General features: G+C 31.4%; 2 protein-coding genes and 1 long non-coding RNA gene across 4 annotated transcripts; 2 read left to right on the forward strand and 1 right to left on the reverse strand.

Annotated features, from left to right (window-relative positions):
- Positions 1-2,242: 2,242 nt before the first annotated feature.
- On the reverse strand, positions 2,243-9,649 carry LOC107002884 (lactoylglutathione lyase). Of its 2 annotated transcripts, none has more exons than XM_027913140.1 (9): positions 9,499-9,649; positions 9,105-9,230; positions 8,946-9,007; positions 8,295-8,355; positions 8,100-8,179; positions 7,938-8,008; positions 6,784-6,873; positions 3,434-3,539; positions 2,243-2,495 (listed from the first exon to the last, which is right to left on the reverse strand). In XM_027913140.1, the coding sequence occupies exons 2-8, from the start codon at positions 9,195-9,197 to the stop codon at positions 3,439-3,441; spliced, it is 558 nt and encodes a 185-aa protein (XP_027768941.1). In that variant the 5' UTR covers positions 9,198-9,230; positions 9,499-9,649; the 3' UTR covers positions 2,243-2,495; positions 3,434-3,438. The 2 variants fall into 2 exon arrangements, with proteins under 2 accessions (XP_027768941.1, XP_015056567.1); XM_015201081.2 differs by having other exon boundaries at positions 9,336-9,507.
- Positions 4,540-6,166, forward strand: LOC114074921. Its single transcript, XR_003575289.1, has 2 exons — positions 4,540-4,673; positions 5,706-6,166. It is a non-coding gene; the product is annotated as an uncharacterized LOC114074921 (long non-coding RNA).
- A 5,130-nt stretch (positions 9,650-14,779) lies between the features above and the next one.
- On the forward strand, positions 14,780-20,738 carry LOC107004955 (4-coumarate--CoA ligase-like 7). Its single transcript, XM_015203391.2, has 6 exons — positions 14,780-15,986; positions 16,743-16,932; positions 18,187-18,332; positions 19,405-19,472; positions 19,628-19,730; positions 20,358-20,738. Exons 1-6 carry the CDS (start codon positions 14,991-14,993, stop codon positions 20,469-20,471), a joined length of 1,617 nt encoding a protein of 538 aa, XP_015058877.1. The 5' UTR covers positions 14,780-14,990; the 3' UTR covers positions 20,472-20,738.
- The last annotated feature ends 1,281 nt before the right edge of the window (positions 20,739-22,019 follow it).

Raw genomic sequence — 22,019 nt, forward strand, 5'->3', positions numbered from 1 at the left:
AATTGTGCATTATACAATTGCAGTGAAATAGGATAGCGAATTATACAATTGCAGCGAAATAGGACAGCGGATTATACAATTTAGACCAGCGAATTATACAATTATATATGTATAGCGAATTATACAGCTTTACGTTTGCTATGGAGCGCAATTATGCAAACTTTACTATAGCATACAAATATGAATTTTTTGTTTGCTATATGTGAAAGTTGCCCATTTATAAATCATTGTTTGAATTTTAGAATCGAGATTTCAAATAATTTTATTAAATAAAATATGTATATTTGTAAACTACGTTATTTTTATTTTTAATTATAAATGCATTTTTTAAAAGGAAAAAAAAAGCAAAAGTGTCAAATCAGGTTATAAAGACTACAAAATTCTGAAAAAGTATCGAAACACCACAATATATGAAGGATAAAAGAAACGATCACGACATGTAGTATATATGTACTAGAAATATTATTTATTTATTTTTTATCGATTTTCAGTTTTCGAATTACGAATAAAATATATGTTAAAAATATTTTTTTGAATTAGGTTAACTTGATTCTAGTATCAAAATTAATGATTTTGATAAGATAAATATAAAGATGACATATGATCTTTTGAGTCGCGACTTATTATCTTTATTTGTATATCGATTAATTTATTATATATCTTTATGGGAGTGAATTGCAATTACAAAGAAATATAATAAAAATTTTCTTTTTTCACACTTCTTATTATTGTGTTCGTTGGGTACGCAAAAAAATTCTCATAGTAGACGAAAAGAAAAGAGAGTTTTAAATATAAGAAATATGAATACTTTCACGTGAAAGCCTCTAAGGCAAAATAACGTGAAATTTGTTTGAAATAGATAATATCACATTATTTTAAACTTAAAATATTGTTGAACAGTCGGTTAAACTCAATAGCTGATATCAAAATTAATAATTTGAAGAAAATAGTATGAAAATGACAGAGTAATAATAATGTAGGGCTCGATTTACTGTCTTTACACGTCTACGAGATGATTTACTATCTTTTATGTTGTTAACTATCACTACAAAGATTCTGAAAAGTATGGAAGCATCACAAAACATGAAGGATAAAAACTGAGAATATATTATTTTTTTTTACTTTATGATTTCCAAAAAACATTATTTTTAAAAAATAATGATCAAAATTTTGCAGAGATATTTGTTTTAGGCAAGGATAGGACGTAGAGTTTATGTAGAAGATCACAGAATTTAATAGCTTTAACTTAAATAATATATTTGTCCTTAAAAAATAATTTAATATGTATAAATTATATAATATTAATTTAAAATTCAATCATTCGAATTTTATTTTTTTATATTTTAAATATTGAATTCGCATCTTATCGGAGGAATCAATAATTTTATCTTTTCTCCATCTTTTTAATGTAAGAATAGAAATTCCCAAGTCTCAATGCAAATAACGGATAGTGGACACTGGATGAAAAACCAATAAATAGTAATCGAGAAAATGGTTGTCTCGTATTTCCTACGACATGATTTGAAAAATATTTTTAAAAAATGAAATAGAATATTTTATAGCCACCCACCAAATAATAACTCGCAAATGTACATAGTGTAATGTTAATATTTAATACAAAATTAATGTATAGTTTTTATACATTGACTAGCAAATGTAATTATTTTTTATCGAAGGACCAAATGTAAATTACTGCAACGTCAGCTTTAACTAATTATTTGATTCGCGAACAAAATTATCCCGAGATAATAATCTTAAGACAAGTTTATCCCATATCCTATGTGGGGATAAAACTAAATCAAACTTTGAGGTATAAATTATCCGGGGAATAGTTATTAGTCAGAGGTGAAATTCTTGGATTTATAAAAGACAAACAACTACGAAAACATTTGCCAAGAATATTTTCATTAATCAAGAACGAAAGTTGGCAGCTCGAAGATGATCAGATACCGTCCTAATAATGAGAAATACCTTCAACATAAGCAAAGGTACCACAACGACAACATAGTATAGATTCACAAATGGATAGAGAAGTACGCAAACGTTACCCCTATCTTGGCAAGTTTGAGAGGTTTCCGTTAACTCTCAAATCATAGAAAATTTTAACAGACATATACCAAAATAGTAGAATTTGTGAGCAATTTAACGAGATAGGTATGTATGTCTATGCGTGTGTATAAATATTTTTGATCGAGCGATCAAACGCGTAACTTCCTGTTGAAATAATGTAGCTGTAGGCCCATTAGAGCTTCAATGATTGAAGTTTTTCTTATTCAATTTTTATTTGTAAGTTACATCCAATCTATTATTTTGAACATAGTATACATCTCTTGTTTTTACATTACATGGATAAAAAAATTTTGGCCTAAAACATGGCGCAAAATTCATTCACAAGCAGATTAAACACAGCGCGAAAATGTTCATTTCTGGAAAAAAACTCTCTTCAAATCGATCTCTGAGTTGATCAAGACTCGTGATAGAAGCCTCGAGTGCTCCTGCACCAAGAATAAATCGTGTATTTAGGGATCATATGGACAAGAACACGTCGTGACAGAAAATTCCAGAAGGAAATAGGCATTGTAACAACAAACAAGTTACTCGTCTTCCTACAATGGAGATATTTAGCACGAAGGTACAGCCTCGACTAAAAGATGCATAACATGGACACCGGAATTTAATATAGTAAAAATTCACTGGTTAAGGGAATCGAGGGAAAAGTTTAATCGAATGCAGGGTCTGCAAATGCGCCTTAACATGTCTAATAAGTACTCAATAAGAATGTAAAATATGAAAAAAGTATACCAAAACCTGACTACATGTCTTTGCATCAAGCTCCTGATAACCTCTAAAGTTCAAACGCTTTTAACACTATTTAGTTGTAAGAAATATGAACTCTCGACAACATTTTAGCACGAGATATAATTTTTTATTAGTTAACATGAGCGCACACACATGCATTGTATATCTGTATTAATCATCAATACGGTTAATCAAGTAAAATCACATAATAGAAAAACATTATATCCAATGTAACCCCACATGCAAGGTCTGGGAAGGGTAGACTGTACGCAGACTTAGCCCCTATCTTATTACTAACCCCTCAAAGATTGGTTCTCCACACCAAGCACCAAACTAAATGAAAAAACGACAAGAAGAAACATAGATATGACAGGTTCCCTTCAGTAAGGGTAGTAGGTTACGTCATTTCTATGTTTTCCTTCCTGTTTTCCTCTTTTCGGTGCATTCAAGGCCCAACCACATAAACCAATAAAATGTCTCTCAGTCTCACCTAAAAAAGTTGCACATCACCAAGAAGAAAGTGAGAGCCTTAACCTAGGTTGTGTTATCAAAATGAAATTTTATAATTTTTGAAAAAATTAAGGCTTCTCGTAGCAATAAAATATAGCTATCAAAATTATGAGAAAAGACTTACCTGAACTAAGAAGCAGAACCAGCAGCGTCTTTGATAATTTTCGTGTCAAAGATCTCGATCCAATAGCCATCAGGATCTTTAATAAATGCAATACCTTTCATTTTTCCTGCAAATATGTTTACCTTAATTAGGAGATGAACTAAAAGACATGCAAAGATCAGCTGATTATATGAAATCGAAAAGAGATCAAAGCCCTTCCAGTCTAGTATCTGTCAGAAAATAGGCAGAATGGAATCCAATTAAGAACAATAGAAGACGAGGTAATGATTAATTAATTCAGAATGTGCTAGAGAGGGAAAATCCAATAATCTTTTTTGAAAATGGAAAATCCAATAATTTTGAACTCAAGCATCTAAACTACAGGCAGATCACTACAGAAACAGAGATCTAATCTTTTCTTGCTTAACGTTTAATTGTTTTTCTGACAAGTTCTTACGGTTTCATTTGAGGTTTGTTGATTAATTGGAAACTTTAGTGACATTATTTTATTTGTTTAATCAAACTGAGTATAAGATACTCAATCAAAGATTAACAGTTTCACAAAAATAATACTCTTAAAACGGTATGCGGAATGGGATAAACAAAGTTATCCCCTGGATTGGGATATAGGACTTATCCCACCATATATAAGGGATAACTTATCCCATCATAATAGTGTAAATGGTGGGATAAATAATCCCGAGATTAATTAATATCCCTAACCAAAAGCAGGATAAGAATAATCCTGCATTTTAAAAATTGGAATTGTTATTCTTTATCCCTCAAAACAAACGGCCCCTTAAACCCTTGACTTGGGAGCTTCCAATCATATATCTGGTAACTGGTTGCTTTTGTTTTTGGTAGTCGGTCACTTTCTCAACTATTTCTTATTCTTGATCTTTTCTATGTTCACATTGGTCAAGAGGTCCCAAACATGACAATCAGAGTCCATTGAGCTAGCCCGATTCCTTTTTTTATTTTAAGCTTGCTCTTTTATATTACTGTTATCCACTTAATCTCATATCAATTTATCACTTTTTCAAAAAGTGTAGTAGCCGCTGGCAATAACTTTGTTATAAATAACCAGAGTACGAGAAGGATCATCCTTACAAGGCATGAGCCATATAGGCTTTTACTATTTGAATCTTCCGAGACCACCGTCATTTGTCCGGTTAACCCCTCCATTAGTTTATATCAAGGATTATCTTAGATTTTATTTAGCAACCTCTCTTAAATCACACCACATCTAGATTATTCTTGTGTGAGTTCTCGTTCTCTCTTGGATTTGATTGAGTACAATCTAATTGGTGTCAAGTTATATTTGATTGTTCTTGATGTTAACTGATTGTGCTCTAATTGTTTGAATTCCCCTTTCTTTCTAGCTATCTTTGATTAGAGTTTTTTTATAAGAATTTCAAGTTTAACTAATTCATAGAAAAAATCTTGCAATTTCCCCTATTTGAACCCTAAGCTTCTATCCTTAATTTCTTGTTGATCAATACTGTGTTCTTGGGGTCCATTTTGTATCACCTTCTGTTAAATGCTCTACACCTTTTGGATATGTTGGGGTGGAGTGAATGTTATTTGATATTTCAGAAAAGTTAGATAAAAATGTGGTTTCTCAAGCCAGTTCAGAAACAAAATATCGAGCCACGACCAAGGTAAGTTGCAAATTATAACGATTAAACAACTATTTCAAGAACAGAAGTTAGACTAGTCAAATGAAACTTGTTTTAATCGGATACACTTCATAGTGGTTTCTCAATCCAGTTCAGAAACAAAATATCAAGCCACGATCATGGTAAGTTGAAAATTATAATGATCAAACAACTATTCCTAGAACTGAAGTTAGACTAGTAAAATGAAACATGTTATAATCAGATACTTTTCATATTTACATCAAATTAAATATTTCATGAAAAGACCCAAGCACATAAAACTCATCCATTTATCAAAAGTACCTCCAGGAGGCATTATTGATAAGTTTGTGAAATCAAGTAAATAATCATCCTGCAAATATTTCACCAAGTTTAATGCTTGTCCACACCATTGTATATATGACAGATTAGGTGTATACAACTTGTACTAGAGTCCCACAATGGTGAAAAAAGATAGTTCAACTGATCTGCCTTGGTTGGGTTATAGCACATGTTCTTGACAAGATTTGAAGTAAAGAGGGTTCAACTTATCAAGTATATGCTACTTTTTCAAGAAATTAACAGAATCAGTCTATATATTATTTTTTTTGCATAGTAAATTCAAATGACAGATCAGTGTATGTTCATGTCTACAGGGATAGAGTGGGGGATGCCAGATAATCTAAAGCTTGCACTAGGGTGGGTGATGACAGGGCCAGAGATTGATGAAGGAACGGAGGCATTACCTATATGAAAATTTTGGACAATTCGTGTTGAAAGCTAAGTTGCGGACTCTTACTTTCAGTGCTGCACCAGTGGCGACGCGTACTTCTACCAAAATTGATTCGAGAAATAAGGGACAAAAGCGAGGGTGAAACAATAATTAGGCATATGTTTTTTTATCGTTAAAAGATATTTGTACTAAAAAGCCAGACACTAAGGGTGCTTTAAAGATATTAACAGGTCAATATCACTGTTGAATGCGCAATGAACTCAAGAAGTCTATCATGACTTCTATATCTCATTTGCAATAGTGATGTTACACCCAAAAACAATAAAGAGATGCATGTGTACTCAATAATTTCAGAGTTGAACTTGCTCTCGGTGCATTCCTTTCCTTCCAAATAGTCCACCATAATTTAGGCATATTCTTATAACTCTGTTTTTAGATATTTGAATTATTTTTAGCCTAATCCCCACACCTGGGCCGTAACCATACCTAGATCCGTACCCCCAAATCCTAAAATTTAGATCATGAGCTAGATTTGCACCAGTATGGTACACCCGAGTCCGAGCAACTTACGTTAAAAGAAATCTTAGGTTCTTTGAAGGGGAAAATAGCATTCATTTGTTCATAAAATACAAACGTTGTAAATGATCTAGATAAAGCACTAGAATACTTAATTCCTTAATACTTGAGAAAGAAAGAAAGAAGTATTCTTTAAAACTGGTAAGATAACCAAGAAAGGATCTTACAGACCAATAGCAGGCACGTGAACAAATACATAAGATAAGATAAGATGAGGAGAGTATTTATGAGTGAGAAAGGTTGAATTTCACTTCTTATAGCTAGGAGGCCTACTATACCAATGAGATTATCCATCAAAGCTCAAATAATCGAAGGTCAGAAAAGTATTTCTTTAGTGATGCATAGACAAGTTCAATTCACTTGTTAAGCTAGCATTTTCATACAAATATTGTCTCAAAGAGGCCTATAAAGTAAGGTTTAATTACCGTCAAGAGGTTTCTTTACAAACTCTACTCCCAGACTTTCAAATCTCTCACAGGCCTTGTAGACATCATCAACAGTAACACCTATGTGTCCTGAAAGAGGAGGAAACAAGTCAACCAACACCAAATAGGAATTGTAACATCTACAATGACATGCTCTAGATGCTCACAGAATTGCCGTTAGATACAAAGTAGTGAGTATCAGAAGTTAATGAAAATAGGCAGTCAAGAACTTTCAAGTGCACAACGTTTGAACTTCATATAGCTACATAGCTTGTAACATATTTGTCAATAAAACTGGGCTGGACACTTGTAATGTACAATATGGCCTACATTCATCACAATTTTGGCAAAGGCTTAACTTTTCCATCCCAATAAATGACACGTATCCTTCATCTACCACAAACCATCTCAATTAAGTTGACCTTCATATAGCTACTTTCAAGTGCACAACTTTTGAACTTCATATAGCTACTTCTTTACAAGACAAAGTCTTTAATTTCAAAGAAGTCAAATTTTGAATTACTCCACTTTTCACACAATTGAAGTGTTATTCAAAACAAATTCAAACGTAACTAGTACAATATCCTTCAACTTATCTATACCGATCTCCAGACTTGCCAGATGGAACTAGCTAAAAAGGGACAGAGAGAGAATGCCTTCTCTAAAATGGATTCCAGAAATCAACAAGTCACCTATATCATATGATATGCTCTTGAGAAACACTTTTATAAGAATTATTTTCTTCATTTCAAATTGACAACTTGCTTTTGTTGTTCACCAGCCTAAAACGGAATCTTCACCTTTTCTCTTCTTTTTTCCTTTGATAAAGTGTACCATCACGTTTTATCATACACAGTCCAACACTTACCTGCCCTTGCCATTTACCTACCAAGCATTTAAATTAACAGAAATTTATCGATTTCTCCCATATGTGAGCCTAACTGTCAGAAGGTTCGTCTAAAAACGAATTCACTAAGATATCTAATTGAGTGAAAGGAAAGAAAGAACTATTGCCACTTTACTTCAAGACACAACAAGGTTAAGGTTTACTGCAGAAGTAAATCAATGAGGTATAAAGGGACAGAAAGTGAAGACAAACAAAGAAGCTCTCTAAACTCGAGCAAACAAAATTTTCAAATGTGCAAATTACATACCAAAGCCACGTGGTTCTGAATTTCCATTGTGGTAACCTGTAAAATTAGGGTCACTCTCAGTACCCCAGTTGCTGCGAATAGAATTTTAGAAACTATGAGTCACCAGTTAGCAAGAAAATAGCAAATATCATAGAGGCACCATATACACAATAGAGCTCTTACTGTGTAAGCTCTAATGTAGCTTTCTGACTAAAGGTCCAAGCAGTACGTTCAACTGGATCACTGGGTGCTGATGCTGTATCCTATACCACCCGTAAGCAAATGCAAGTGATATGAATTTAAAAATTGGTCTGGGGAAGTATATCCAAAAGGAAAGAAGATAAAACAGCATTCTAAACACAGTTATCAGAAACTTACCTCATATCCCATGAAGTATAAGCTGAACTTCATCTCAGGGAAATCCAATCTCTTGAGCAAGCTGTAATGGACAAGGCATAAATCACACTCCTTTCGATTCAATTTGTTTGTCTTACTTTCCTTTTTAGTCCATTTCAAAAAGAATGTCTCTTTCCTTTTTTGACAACTCTTCAACTTCGACTTTCGACATGACATGTTAAACCACAAGATTAATAATTACATTTTGGTACATTCTAAACAACTTGTTTGGATGTTTGTTACTTGTTGTATTGTATTATGTTGCTAGCTTAAACGCAATGTTCATTTTGATTGTTATTTAAATTTCATTACATCATATGGTAAAATTTATATTTAGGTACCAACGAAAAGTCTCATTTTGTGTAACAACCGACTTGGCGTGATTGCGGCTTTATCTCTTTTTTCTTTTGTCATATTGTCTTTAAGTATTATTATATCATTTAACCTTTTTATAGTAGTTCTACCTCATTCCCTACTTTACTTGAAGGTTAATCCTTCAAATTGTTGATGTTTCAAATTATATAACAACGAAAAACGATACAATCTATACGATACAGTATAAAACAATACTTAACAACCATCCAAACAGAGAACACAGGCAAAAAAAACATTCAAAACAGATAGAAGACTTACGACATGCCCAACACTTTGGAGTAGAATTCAAGACTCACTTTGGGATCCTTGATTCTAAACATCTAAATTCAAAAAACAAAAAACAAAAAGGGGTCATTAACACAAATCCATAAAAATCATTTACTCAGTATCTTACAGTTCCAAAATTTTGGGGCTTACAGTTTGCTGCAAAAAGTAACCTTTAGTTGCTTCATCAGGGGTAGCATGAAGACCTGGATTGTTAGAAGGCGAATCCTTCGAATCTGAAGCCATTGATGATGATATAAACCTAGAAAAATTAGTAATCTGCAAAAAAACATAAATGGGTATCAGAAAAATTATAATTTTTTACAAAAATTGAACCAATTTTTTTGTTCTTTTTGGAATCAAGATATGATATGGGTATTGGACCTTAGGTTTGATAGTGAAGAAAGAAGGTTTTGGAGATGAAAATGGTGATAAGGAAGGTTTATTAATGGTTGAATTAAGCAAAGAGAGTAAAGAGAAGGCTGCTCTAGGAAGTGAAGCAGCCATTTTTGGGGCTGAAGAAATACAGAAAAAAGCTAAATCTCACCTGTTTGAACTTTCTTCACCACTGTGATTGGCTTTGGAGAATTTATGTAGTTTATAACGGAGTTAACCTAAATTTACCTAAATCTCACTAGTTTTAAATTTAACGAACAAATTACCTTTTTTACGAGTTTATGATATTACGAATTTTAGTAAAATTTAAAAGGATACATATATCTAATATGCAGATGTAACTCATTAGTGATTTTTTTAAAAATAGATTCATATGTATATATCACTCTCTAGCTCGCTTCTCATTTCTTTCCCTCACTTCCTCTCTTGTTCGTGTTTCTTCTTATGTATCTATATATATTTAGTTTGATTTGTATATATATCTCACTTGTCTCTCTCTATTTTTCGCGTGTCTTTTTCTCTAATTCAATTTCAGTGTATTTGATAACAAAAATACATATATTTATGTTATTGAATTAAAATTTATATAAAATTATTAATTAGTGATATGATATATAATTATTTCAAACTAGGTGAAAAAATAATTAATATGAAGAAAACAGTAGTTTGAATATCTATTTTTATTTTAGTTTTACAAAATTGGGAAAAAAGAAAAAGGATTGTAAGATGACAAACGAACCCTTATCAATAAGAGAAAATTCATGTAGTCAACCACCTAGGGCCCGTTTGGCCATAGATTTTGCAAATAATATTTGGGGGAAAATTTAGCAAATAGTGTTTGTTCATATAATTTGTCATTATTTGACAAATATCCAAATTTTCAAGTACTAGTATTTGGGTCAAAAAATCTCATTATTTAAGATCTTTTAAAATTTGAAAATTATACACCAAACTTTTATCTTTTGCAAAAACATTCACTATGATAGTTGTTTGCGTTGTGTTACATAATTTTTTACGTGGACATCAAAGTAGCGATAAAATATTCAGTGAATATGAAAGTTGTGATGTGGTTGTTGATGAAATTGATGAATAATCGGCTCAGGGTAACAAAGTCACGTGTTTTGTCTACTTTATGATGTACGAAATGATGCTTGCAGCACTCGCTCCAAACTACCACATTACTCCAATGTCATGAACATTACTTGTTATTTGTTGCAATGAAGAGCCAATTGACTCATAATAAAAACTTATGGTTAGTTTTGATAGTTTTAAAACTTATGGTATAAAACATATTTTTCTAAAAGAGTGAAATAAGTTTCCCAAAACATCCCACAATGGGTTCTAATTTACTAAATCACATGTAGACTTTTTTAGGGGAGACTCACTCCGCAGGGCCTCCCGTGTGAGATCAGGTGATGGTCAACAACCCAGGCAAGAAATACTGAAAAGCGGCTAACGATGCCGAAAGTCGCATGGGTTGACTCTATTTATTTCTATGAGTTAGCAGGTGAGAAGGAAAGATTCACGATCCTTGCAGCTGAATTAATCCCCTATGTGTCGGGACTTGAACCGTGGTGGTGCTTTTCTACAGTTTCTTCTACATAGGCTCCTTCACTTCTCGAATTGAAAAAGGAATACTATGGCCAAATGCATGGTAAAATTTCATCCAAATTTTCACTCAAATAATATTTGTCAAGAATATTTAGAAATCTATAACCAAACGCTAGCTTAAACTACTACTGTTTCCCCAAAATGCGCTATGCACCGACCAGGAGACAGAGATTTAATTTGTACATAATACCATTAAAACAAAGTAGACTTTATACAAGTCTCATAGTGTTAAGAGCTAATTACAACATATCCTTCTCCTTTCTAAATTTCAAAAAATCCATAAATTAGACAGAATTCGGGTACATCCCAAAACGATCTGATACATCGTTTTCTTATTTTTGATACATACCCTAACGTCATGATACACATAACATTGTGGTTTCATACATCACTCAATGTCTTGATACATAGCGTGCGTCTCAATATATTGTGTAAAGTGGTGTGTCCGATTAGTACATCGCTTAAAGTAACGTTTTAGTGCATCACGTACGTCCCAATACATTGTAAAGTGGTGTATCCAACCTATATATCGCGTAAAATGATGTATCCGATTGATATATCGTATAAAGTGACGTATCTAACTAGTACATTGCGTAAAGGAATTTTCATAATTTTTTCAAATGATATGAAATTGTAAAAAATAAAGTAAAATAAGTTGTGTGTTTATATAATTTTTCCTCGAAAAAATGAAAAAAGTACGTTAACGTGTTTAATATATTCAAGCAAATTATTTGTCTTATTCTTTAAATTTCTAATCCCAATTATCTAGATCATTACTTTTTAAGCAAGTGATGATTTTGTTTTATACCATTAGGTGATGTTTAGTTATTTTTTATTTTTCTTTTGATTAAGGTGTATGGAATTCATACTAAAATTTTAAAAAAATTTAGATAACTCATTGTATAGTCTTTTTAAAAGTAATAATATAAATAAAATTTTGATAAAAAATGGAATAATTCTATTATCAAAATTAAAGTTTACCAATATTACTAGAATTAGAACAAAGTTGTGGTCAACTACTACTATTTTGAAAATATTGTTTGTATCTGTTATAAAATTCAATTAATTTGAATTTCTACTGAAAAATCTCATTTTAAAAATAATTTTTTAAATTAAAAATTTAAATTTCAAATTTAAAATCTCAAATTAAACAAAAATTAAATACTTACCATTCCATCATAACATTAGTCCAAATTTAAAAGCGTCACAATTTGATAGTGGAGGAATTAAATATATTTTGAAGATTTAATATTTACTTGTGAATAATGTGTAAGAAAAAAAAAAGATTAGGTAAGAGGTACATTAGTTTAATTATTTGCTTACTAGTCATGATTCATAAGAAATCGCTTAAATATTAATTTGCTTTTTTCACGACGTTTGTTGAGCATAACAATAATTTTTTTTAAAAAGTAAAATATTATTTTCTTCGATGAATATTTTATATTTCATAATTTAAAATTTCGAATATTATATCAATAAGATTTGATCAATATTATGATTTGAGATTCAAGAAATAAAAATGACAATTAACTTGAAATGAATAAAATATCTATTTAGTACTTTCTCCGCTTAAAAAAGGATGACTTAGTTTGACTTGGAACGGAGTTTAAGCAAAAAAAGAAAATTTTTTAATCTTGTGATTCTAAAATTAGAGTTATGTCAAATGTATCACAATGTCCTTTAATTTTGTGGTCTCAAACATGCCACGTGAAAAGTTAAAGTTACAATGTTGCCAAAATGGGAAGGGATCATTTTTTTTGAAACAAACTAAAAATAAAATAGGGTCATTCTTTTTTAAACGGAGGGAGGGAGTAATATTTTTTTTCACCCCAAAACTCACACATTTAAATATGAATAATCTTTTTTTTTCTTAAATATAATTGTTGTCCTTTTGTTATTTTCTTCTTAAAGTTGATCAATATTATGATTTGAGATTCAAGAAATAAAAATGACAATCAATTTGAAACGAATAAAGTGTCTATTTAGTAATTCCTCTGCTTAAAAAAAATAACTTAGTTTGATTTGAAACGGAGTTTAAGCAAAAAAAAAAGATTTTTTAATCTTGAAGTTCTAAATTAAAGTTATGTCAAATGTATCAAAATGTCCTTTAATCTTGTGATCTTAAACATGCCACGTGGAAAGTTAAAATTAAAACGTCGCCAAAAATGGAAAGGGATCATTATTTTTGAAACAAGACTAAAAATAAAATAAAGTCATTTTCTTTTAAACGGAAGAAGTAACTTTTTTTTTTTTAATACACAAAAACTCACACATTTAAATATGAATAATCTTTTTTTTTTCCTAAATATAATTGTTGTCCTTTTGTTATTTACTTCTTGAAGTACTAATTCAATAATTCATTAAATCTAAGCATTAAATTTTTGTACTAATAATTGAGTTGATATTTTTTTTTTAACTTATAATTTTTTTAAATGTGTGTGCCTGTTTTTTGGTAGTCGTTATATTTCATAGACGTGCACGACATATCTACCACAAATAATTAAGACATGATAGATATTGATAGTTAAAATAAATATTTTAATTTTAATTTATATTATATAAAATTTATTTAAGATGGAGAATTTTTTTGTAAATTTTTTTCTTTTTTCATTTTAGAGATTTAAATTTCATACATTAGATAAGGAATGTACATGAAGTGGTGGTTTGATTTATATTTTGATTTTCTTATGTTATAAGATATAAATTTAAAAGTAAAAGAGTTTAATATGTCTTGAATATGAAAATGTAAGAGTTTAATATATAAATTTGATTGTTAATCCATATTTGACACTTCTAAGAAAATAAATTTATTTTTTTTAACTATACTCTCATACTCCATTTCTATTAATTTTCAAATCACATATATATTAAATAAAAGTAATGTAACAAACTACACTTAAATATTTATTATTTTCAATTTCTTTTTTCAAAAGTAACAAATAATAGTATTACTGATCGATGATCGAGAATAGTATTGAAAAAATCATTAAATTTAATATAAATTATTAGTTTCATTTTCGAATTATTGACAAACACTTTCACTGACTAAATTTAGATAATCTCGATCTGCCACATGATCGATGATCGAGAAAAGTATTGAAAAAATCATTAAATTCAACATAAATTATTAGTTTCATTTTCGAATTATTGACAAACACTCTCACTGTCTAAATTTAGATAACTTCGATCTGCCACATGATCGATGATCGAGAAAAGTATTGAAAAAATCATTAAATTTAACATAAATTATTAGTTTCATTTTCGAATTATTGACAAACACTCTCTCTGACTAAATTTAGATAACCTCAATCTGCCACATGATCGATGATCGAGAAAAGTATTGAAAAAATCATTAAATTTAATATAAATTATTAGTTTCATTTTCGAATTATTGACAAATACTCTCACTGACTAAATTTAGATAACCTCGATCTGCCACATGATAGATGATCGAGAAAAGTATTGAAAAAATCATTAAATTTAACATAAATTATTAGTTTCATTTTTGAATTATTAACAAACACTTTTACTAACTAAACTTAGATAACCTCGATCTGTCACATGTGATTCTCTTGACGAAGAATCTGGAAAAATGGAGAAGACAAACTAATTTAGCTAGTATTTCGGATATTTCATTCATGTTGTAAGACTAAAGGAGTATTTAAATTTATTTAATTAAATAAACGAATATTTTTAAAACTATTCATAATTTTTAAAAATAAACGTAAATCATAATAATTTGTGTCAAGATTAAGACCTTACATTATTTAAGATAATACTATGATGTACTTCACCTAGAAACTAATAAATCATTATAAATGGTCCAAAGAAAAATAATACATCAATAATCTTGACTTTTTCTCTCATATATTTGAATAGTGTACTCTACAATGGCAAGGATGATGTGTATATCATTGTCATGTTGATTTTTATATCTGTATTTACAAATACCCATTTCAATTTTGTCACTGAAAAATCCAAAATCTAAAAAGAATCAAGAAAGGCAAAAAAAAAATTTGATTTTTGATTGTTATGGAGAAATCTGGTTATGGCCGTGATGGGGTATACAGATCTCTTAGACCACCTGTGTTTTATCCAAAAGATGAAAATTTATCTATGGTTTCTTTTTTATTCAGAAAGATTTCATCTTACCCTGAAAAACCTGCGTTTTTTGATGCTGATAATGGTGAAACTTTATCCTTTTCTCAGTTCAAATCTATGGTGTCAAGAATCTCTCATGGACTTATTCACCAAATGGGTATCAAGAAAAATGACGTTGTTTTGATATTTGCCCCAAATTCTGTTCAATTTCCTTTAAGTTTCTTTGGGGTTATTGCTATTGGTGCTATTGCTACAACTGTTAATCCTATGTATACTGTTGCTGAACTTTCTAAGCAAATTAAAGATTGTAAACCAAGCCTTATTATTACTTCCCCTGAATTGTTTGATAAGGTTAATAGTTTTAATTTGCCTATTTTGCTTTTGGGAAATTCGAATTCGAAAAATGCAGGTGTTGTAAGGTTTACTGAGCTAGTGGATAAAGCTGGGTATTTTGATTTGGATAAAATTGTGGTAAAACAAACTGATACTGCTGTATTGTTGTATTCTTCGGGTACAACGGGGGTTAGTAAAGGTGTTGTGTTAACTCATAGGAATTTCATATCGGCGGCTTTAATGGTATCTAGTGATCAAGATTTGGCTGGGGAAATGCATAATGTGTATATGTGTGTTTTGCCTATGTTTCATGTGTTTGGTCTTGCTGTTATCATGTATGCACAGTTGCAAAGGGGTAATGCTATTGTATCTATGGCGAAATTTGACTTGGAAACGCTTTTGAAGAATATTGATAAGTATAGAGTGAGTCATTTATGGATTGTACCTCCAATTGTTTTAGCATTGGCTAAGAATCCTGTGGTCAAGAAGTATGATTTAACGTCGATAAAGCAAATTGGATCCGGGGCTGCGCCTTTAGGGAAGGATTTGATGGAGGATTGCGCTAAGAACTTCCCTCAGGCTGTTGTTATGCAGGTAATTTTTATCTCAAGTATTGGAAGGAAGGATATTTCCGCAATATAAGTAAGAGTTACCGCCATGTGATCATGATGTCACTGGTTCAACTCTTGACAACGACCTCTTGTAGAAATGCAAGGTAGGTTTGCATAGAATTGACCTTATGTGTTGTGGTCCTTTCCGGACCTTATGTATGGTAAGAGCTTAGTGCACCAGGCTACCCTTTTAGTGGAGTGAAATAGGTCAAAATGGATCATAATGCATTTAGAGGATTGTTATAGCTGACCACGAGTAGTTTGGGATTGACATGTGTTAGTTAAACTCCCCCTGTTTCAATTTGATTGTCTCAAAGTTTAAGAAAGTAAAGAGAACTCTTGAATCTCGTGATACTAAAAAGACATTCTTTTTCAAATAGACTGAAAGGTAAGTAAGCAAATTGAAACGGAGGGAGTAGTAGTTTTTGTTTTAACCTTCAAATTTCAATATAGTACTCCTTGAGTAGGCATTTGACTTCTAAACATCAAAACTACTCTTCTCTTTATCTGTTTGCCTAACCATTATTGTGGAAGAAATACAATTCTATGAGCCTCAATTCTTTGATACCTTGTTTATTATTTTCATTTTTAGACCAGAACATCATACGCATGAAATGAATGAATAATCAGACCGATGTTATGTCAATGTTAATAGTTTTACATATATGGTCATGGCATTCGACAAGTACTTTGGGAAGAACAATGTGGGCTTCTCATATTACTAGTACTGTAATTTCAGGGATACGGTATGACAGAAACCTGTGGAATTGTTTCAGTGGAGAATATGTGTGTAGGTCCTAGACATACAGGATCAGCAGGGTCTTTAGCTCCTGGAGTTGAAGCTCAAATAGTTAGTGTTGATAAATCGAAGCCTCTTCCTCCTGGGCAATTAGGTGAAATATGGGTCCGTGGTCCCAACATGATGAAAGGTAAAATATTTGCTAAGTTTGACTTGTTGTAGTTTTTTTATAAGAGGTTCATGTATTATGGAATAGGACTATCTTCTTTTGCTCATCTATGGAGTAACATAACATAATATGCTAGGTACTAGCAGTACAATGAATAAAAAGGCAGAACCAAGATATAAACTTGATGAGTTCAACATTTAATATTCTTATATATGAACTCATTGTACTTCTGAAAATCATGGGTTTAGTATATAATGTTTGTGGTATGTATAAGTGGTCAATGAAGTGGTTGAGAACTGAGGTCTCAGGTTCAAAACTTAGCGGAGACAAAAGAACACTTGGTGATTCTTCCCATCTGCCCTAGCCTTGATGGACAGAGTTACCTGGTATCTGACCAGTGGCAGGTACCCCGTGGAATTAGTTGAGGTGTGAGAAAAGTGGCCAGGACACCACGGACATAAAAAGAAAACAAAATATTACTCCCCCCATTTCAATTTTTTTTGTCTTACTTCCCTTTTTAATCCGGTTAGAAAAGAATGTCTCTCTCCTTTTTTGGCAACTCATTTAATTTCAACTTTCCATGGTACATGTTAAAGACCACAAATTTAAAGGATATTTTGGTACATTCTACATATCTTTAGTTTAAAATCACAAGATTCAAAACTCTTCCTTACTTTCTTAAACTCCGTGCCAAGTTAAAACCAATCAAACAAATTGAAACGGAGGGAGTATTGTTATTACATATATATATATATATATATATATATATATATATATGCTTTATGTCAAAATATTGTGTTCAGTTGAACTCATCACTCAAAAGCTCCATCCGATCTGTATGAAAATTACACCTTGCACCTTGTTGCATTTAAATCTCTTGAAGTATGGTCAGTTCTGAGAAGAATAGCATTAGAGTATCATGTGCTTCTCTGCTGGCGATTCTCCCCGATATTTTACTTGCCCAAAATAGAAAAAAGAAGATATTATGAGATAGTATCACAGTTGAGATGCTCTCCAGGATTTTTGTTTACTTCAATTGACCTCTAGACTCTTATAAATTTAACTCTGGTTTGTCGCCAAAGGGCATATTTTTTGAGCTAATATGTTTCTTTTGGACAAGGCAATAATTGTTAATCTAAAAATGAATAGTTTGTAGCGACTGTCATGAGATGGATGGGTTTCACTGGGCATGTTGTTGTTGGTTTCTCACATTTCACAATGACCAGGTCATTGAATTAGTTTAGCATGTTCTTCATGGAGTCTTGCTATTTTCAGGCTATTTCAACAATCCACAGGCCACAATGCTCACTATAGATAATCAGGGCTGGGTTCATACAGGAGATCTTGGGTACTTTACTGAGGATGGATTGCTTTATGTCGTTGACAGGATCAAAGAGCTCATCAAGTACAAAGGTTTTCAGGTACCCTCTATTTTGGTGATGACGGAGTTTCTCCAGGTTTTAAAAATAGAAGTAGCATAGACTCAGCTGGACTTGCTGGACCCAATTTTGTCCATGCTGTCCATGCCCTGACGTGGTACATATGCATTAGTTTCACGACCAAATCTTGATATGATGAAGGGGTCGTAATCCTATCTTTCTGATTTCATTGATTATACATATTTATTATTGTATGAGCTGCTCACGACCAAGTTGCATGCTGGATTAGTTTCTGCCAAGAAGTTCCTGGAGAAACATTTATATCAGTTTTGCAAAACGTGATTGTTTAATGTTCCTGGAAAGCATTTTGGTTTGATTTCCAAAAGGGATCATCTTTACTACTTTCTCAGAACTGCTCACAAACATGATCTTTTCAGCTATTGGGACTCCATCAGTATGTCGCTTCCCTTAAACAGGTTGTGCGCTATGTATTGGCGAAATGCCCACTAGGAGGTCTGTCTATTTACAATCTCTACATAATGGCAGGTTGAGTCTGCCTCTGTGGTGGTCGCTTCACGAAATATGACCTTGGTAGTCCCCTAGTGGATTCTCAATATAGGATTGTAGTCCAAGGAGCTTTCCGTAAAAGTTCAGAATAAAGCACATATTGTGGTCCCTCCTGAAGGGAAAAGTGCCTTCATTAGATGCTTCATAAGGCAAATATTTCCTGTTCCATTTGGATTGATTTACAATTCTTTTCAGAGAGGGTATATTCCATTTTACTTGCTGAATGTGCAAGTAAACTCGCTTTAACCTTAAGACATGGGAGTAGCCGTGATCATTTAAACCCCTTTGGGAACTCTTACACAACCGATGAAGGACGAATGTAGCATGCTCTAACATCCACATTGGAATCCTAGTAACCTGCTTGAAAATAACCTATCGTATCCACTAGCCATAGTTAATTTTTCGACATCAACTGTATACTTTCATTTCCGTTTTGCAAAATACTTAGATAGACGGAATTTCATAGTTTAAAGGAATTATGTAATGTTCTCCGGATGCATATCGATTCTTATATCAATTAATCAATTCAAGCTTATTTTTTTATCAGGTTGCACCAGCAGAGCTTGAAGGTCTACTTGTTTCTCATCCTGAAATATTAGATGCTGTTGTTATCCCGTAAGTCTTGCTTTAGTAAATTTTGAAGCTATCTTATTCGAACATCACAATTCACATGCTACTGGTGATTTATCCAAAGAAAAATTTCATGTGATACTGTACTATTACCTAAAAAGATGATACATCAAAATACTAAGTTAAGAGTTCCCTTGTAGGTTTCCTGATGCTGAGGCTGGTGAGGTTCCGGTTGCATATGTTGTTCGCTCTCCTAATAGCTCTCTGACTGAAGAAGATGTTCAAAAGTTCATTGCGGATCAGGTATATGCTCGTGAAACAATGACATCTCTTTAGATATACATAAGATGTTTGCACGACTAGCCTAGAAGATCTTTATATATTAGCTGAAAAGAAAAATAACCTAATAAGTCAGGGTTCTTGATCATATTAACACCATCATAACTGTCTCAAAGTATGCTATGCTGGTGTTAGGCATGGACCCTCTTCAGACAATCTGCCGGGATGTGTTTTACCGAATTAAGTTGTCACTTCACATGCTAAAACAGCTACAACAAATACGTCTCAATCCAAATGAACCCTTACTATCCATATCGCTTCTTTTAGACTCTATCTCGATCCAATATCACGGTTGCCTAGGTGAGCAGCCTAGGAACACATACCAAACATAGTTCTGTACTAGGAAAGATTAATCAAGATCTGATTATAGTTTTACATTAACTGTTAACGGTACCAAAAACTCCTCCGTTATATCTAGGCTTGAGACCGACATTATGCTCAATATTTTGTTGGAACTGCGGTGGGTAGTTGGGTTGGCTCGGGAGGTGGAAAACTGAAAATCTTGAAATATAAGTCACTACAGCTTACCCCGAATGTATGTTTTGTCCATTTCAAAATCTTATTTTCATTTTTCGATCCATATCTATGCAGGTTGCACCTTTCAAAAGATTGAAGAAGGTGACATTCATTAACAGTGTTCCCAAGTCAGCTGCTGGGAAAATCCTAAGAAGAGAACTAATCGATAAGGTTCGTTCAAAAATATAAGATTTGTAACCGATACCTGTGCTGGTGGGAGCTAGCAAGTACCTGTAGATTTAGTCAAGGTGTACAGAAACTGGCTCGCACCATGGTTATATTTTATATTACAAACTAAGTATTGGTAAGATTTGCATAGTTTGCTCATTATATGTTAAAAGCACATCCATCTACTTTGTATTTTTTATTTTTATTTTTTGATTTGTGACAGAATTGCTTGAATAATGTGAAATTACAAGTGATTTGCATAATAAAAGATGTACGTTTTGAAGGGTACTTATTCATCTCACCACAATTCTTGATGTTTTTTTTTTCTTTTGTATTGATTGATACAAAATATAACGTATTGTTAAAATGCAATATATTTACTTGTGATGGATAAAATGAAATTTCAAATACAATGTACATATGAAGTTACATATATGGCTAAAATATAACAATTTTTGTAAGTTCAGATAAAATTGATTGAACTTCTATTATGTTCGAAATTCACGCAGGTAAAGTGTAAGAAAAAATTGTTAGTCACACAAAAATGACAAAACTTTAACCGTATATGTATCTAAACTTCAGCTATATGCAAATTTATATACAATATTTGAAAATATCTCGAAGTAAAATATACATACAAAAATTTAGAAAAATTTATCACAAATAAAATAACGTTAGAATCAGATATCTATACTTTAAAATTGAATGCTCCTAACTTTTTTAGATCAACTCTTAAGAGTACGTAACTAGACCAAAAGACATAAATAGAGAATAGAAAGAAAAATAAAAACAAATAGAAAGAAAAATAAAAACAATGAATCAAACATAAAAAAAAAATTATTATACACAATTAAACAACATATCGAACATCAATAAAATAAAGTGCAAGTAATTTACAAGTTCTACTTCCAATTATAAATCAGTTATGTACAAATATTTTTATATTATCAATCAAGAAAAACATATACAATTATCATTAATTAAATTCTTCATCACGATTTTTCAATCAAAATCTTTTTTATTAAACTTAAAATTTTATATTGAATTAAATTTTGTATCAGAAATTGAAATTGAGAATATAAAAAAAAAGAAAAAGGATACTATCAGGTCATTTAGATAGTAATTACAAGTGGAAAATCTAGAAAATAAGATTAAATAATGTTTGTACATAGTATTTTTTCTGTTTCAAAATACTTTTCATGTTATTGCTCTCAAGAGTTAACTTGACTAATCTTTAAATTAAATTAATTTAATATTTTAAAATTGTACGAGAAATACTAGATCTTCAATTCTCTGGCATTAAAGTCTTTATCAAACACTAGATCTTCTAAAAATGTATGAAAGACTTAATATTCAACTTCTCGTATTATTTAGATCGAAATATATCAATTTAAGCTCACACATTAATTGATTACCTAAAAAGTGTCTGAAAAACCTTATAGTCAACTAAAAGAATTATTATGGCTTTTTCTGACGAACAATATAGTATTATAATTTCATCGACTAAAAAAGTTATTAAAAGAGAGTAACAATTACAATAGAACAACTATTTATTTTTTTTGTAATGGG

The sequence above is a fragment of the Solanum pennellii genome, chromosome 11 (assembly GCF_001406875.1).
Source record: "Solanum pennellii chromosome 11, SPENNV200".
In the NCBI taxonomy this organism is placed as follows: domain Eukaryota; kingdom Viridiplantae; phylum Streptophyta; class Magnoliopsida; order Solanales; family Solanaceae; genus Solanum; species Solanum pennellii.

Excerpts from the sequence above, each read along its gene's own strand:
- LOC107004955 (XM_015203391.2), top strand. The coding sequence starts at position 14,991 with ATGGAGAAATCTGGTTATGGCCGTGATGGGGTATACAGATCTCTTAGA. Across the intron at positions 18,333-19,404 it reads TCAAGTACAAAGGTTTTCAG|GTTGCACCAGCAGAGCTTGA; the intron begins GTACCCTCTATT and ends TTTTTTTATCAG. Across the intron at positions 19,731-20,357 it reads AAAAGTTCATTGCGGATCAG|GTTGCACCTTTCAAAAGATT; the intron begins GTATATGCTCGT and ends ATATCTATGCAG.
- LOC107002884 (XM_015201081.2), bottom strand. The coding sequence starts at position 9,458 with ATGGCTGCTTCACTTCCTAGAGCAGCCTTCTCTTTACTCTCTTTGCTT. Across the intron at positions 9,231-9,335 it reads TCTTCACTATCAAACCTAAG|ATTACTAATTTTTCTAGGTT; the intron begins GTCCAATACCCA and ends GTTTTTTTGCAG. Across the intron at positions 8,356-8,945 it reads TCCAAAGTGTTGGGCATGTC|CTTGCTCAAGAGATTGGATT; the intron begins GTAAGTCTTCTA and ends TGTCCATTACAG.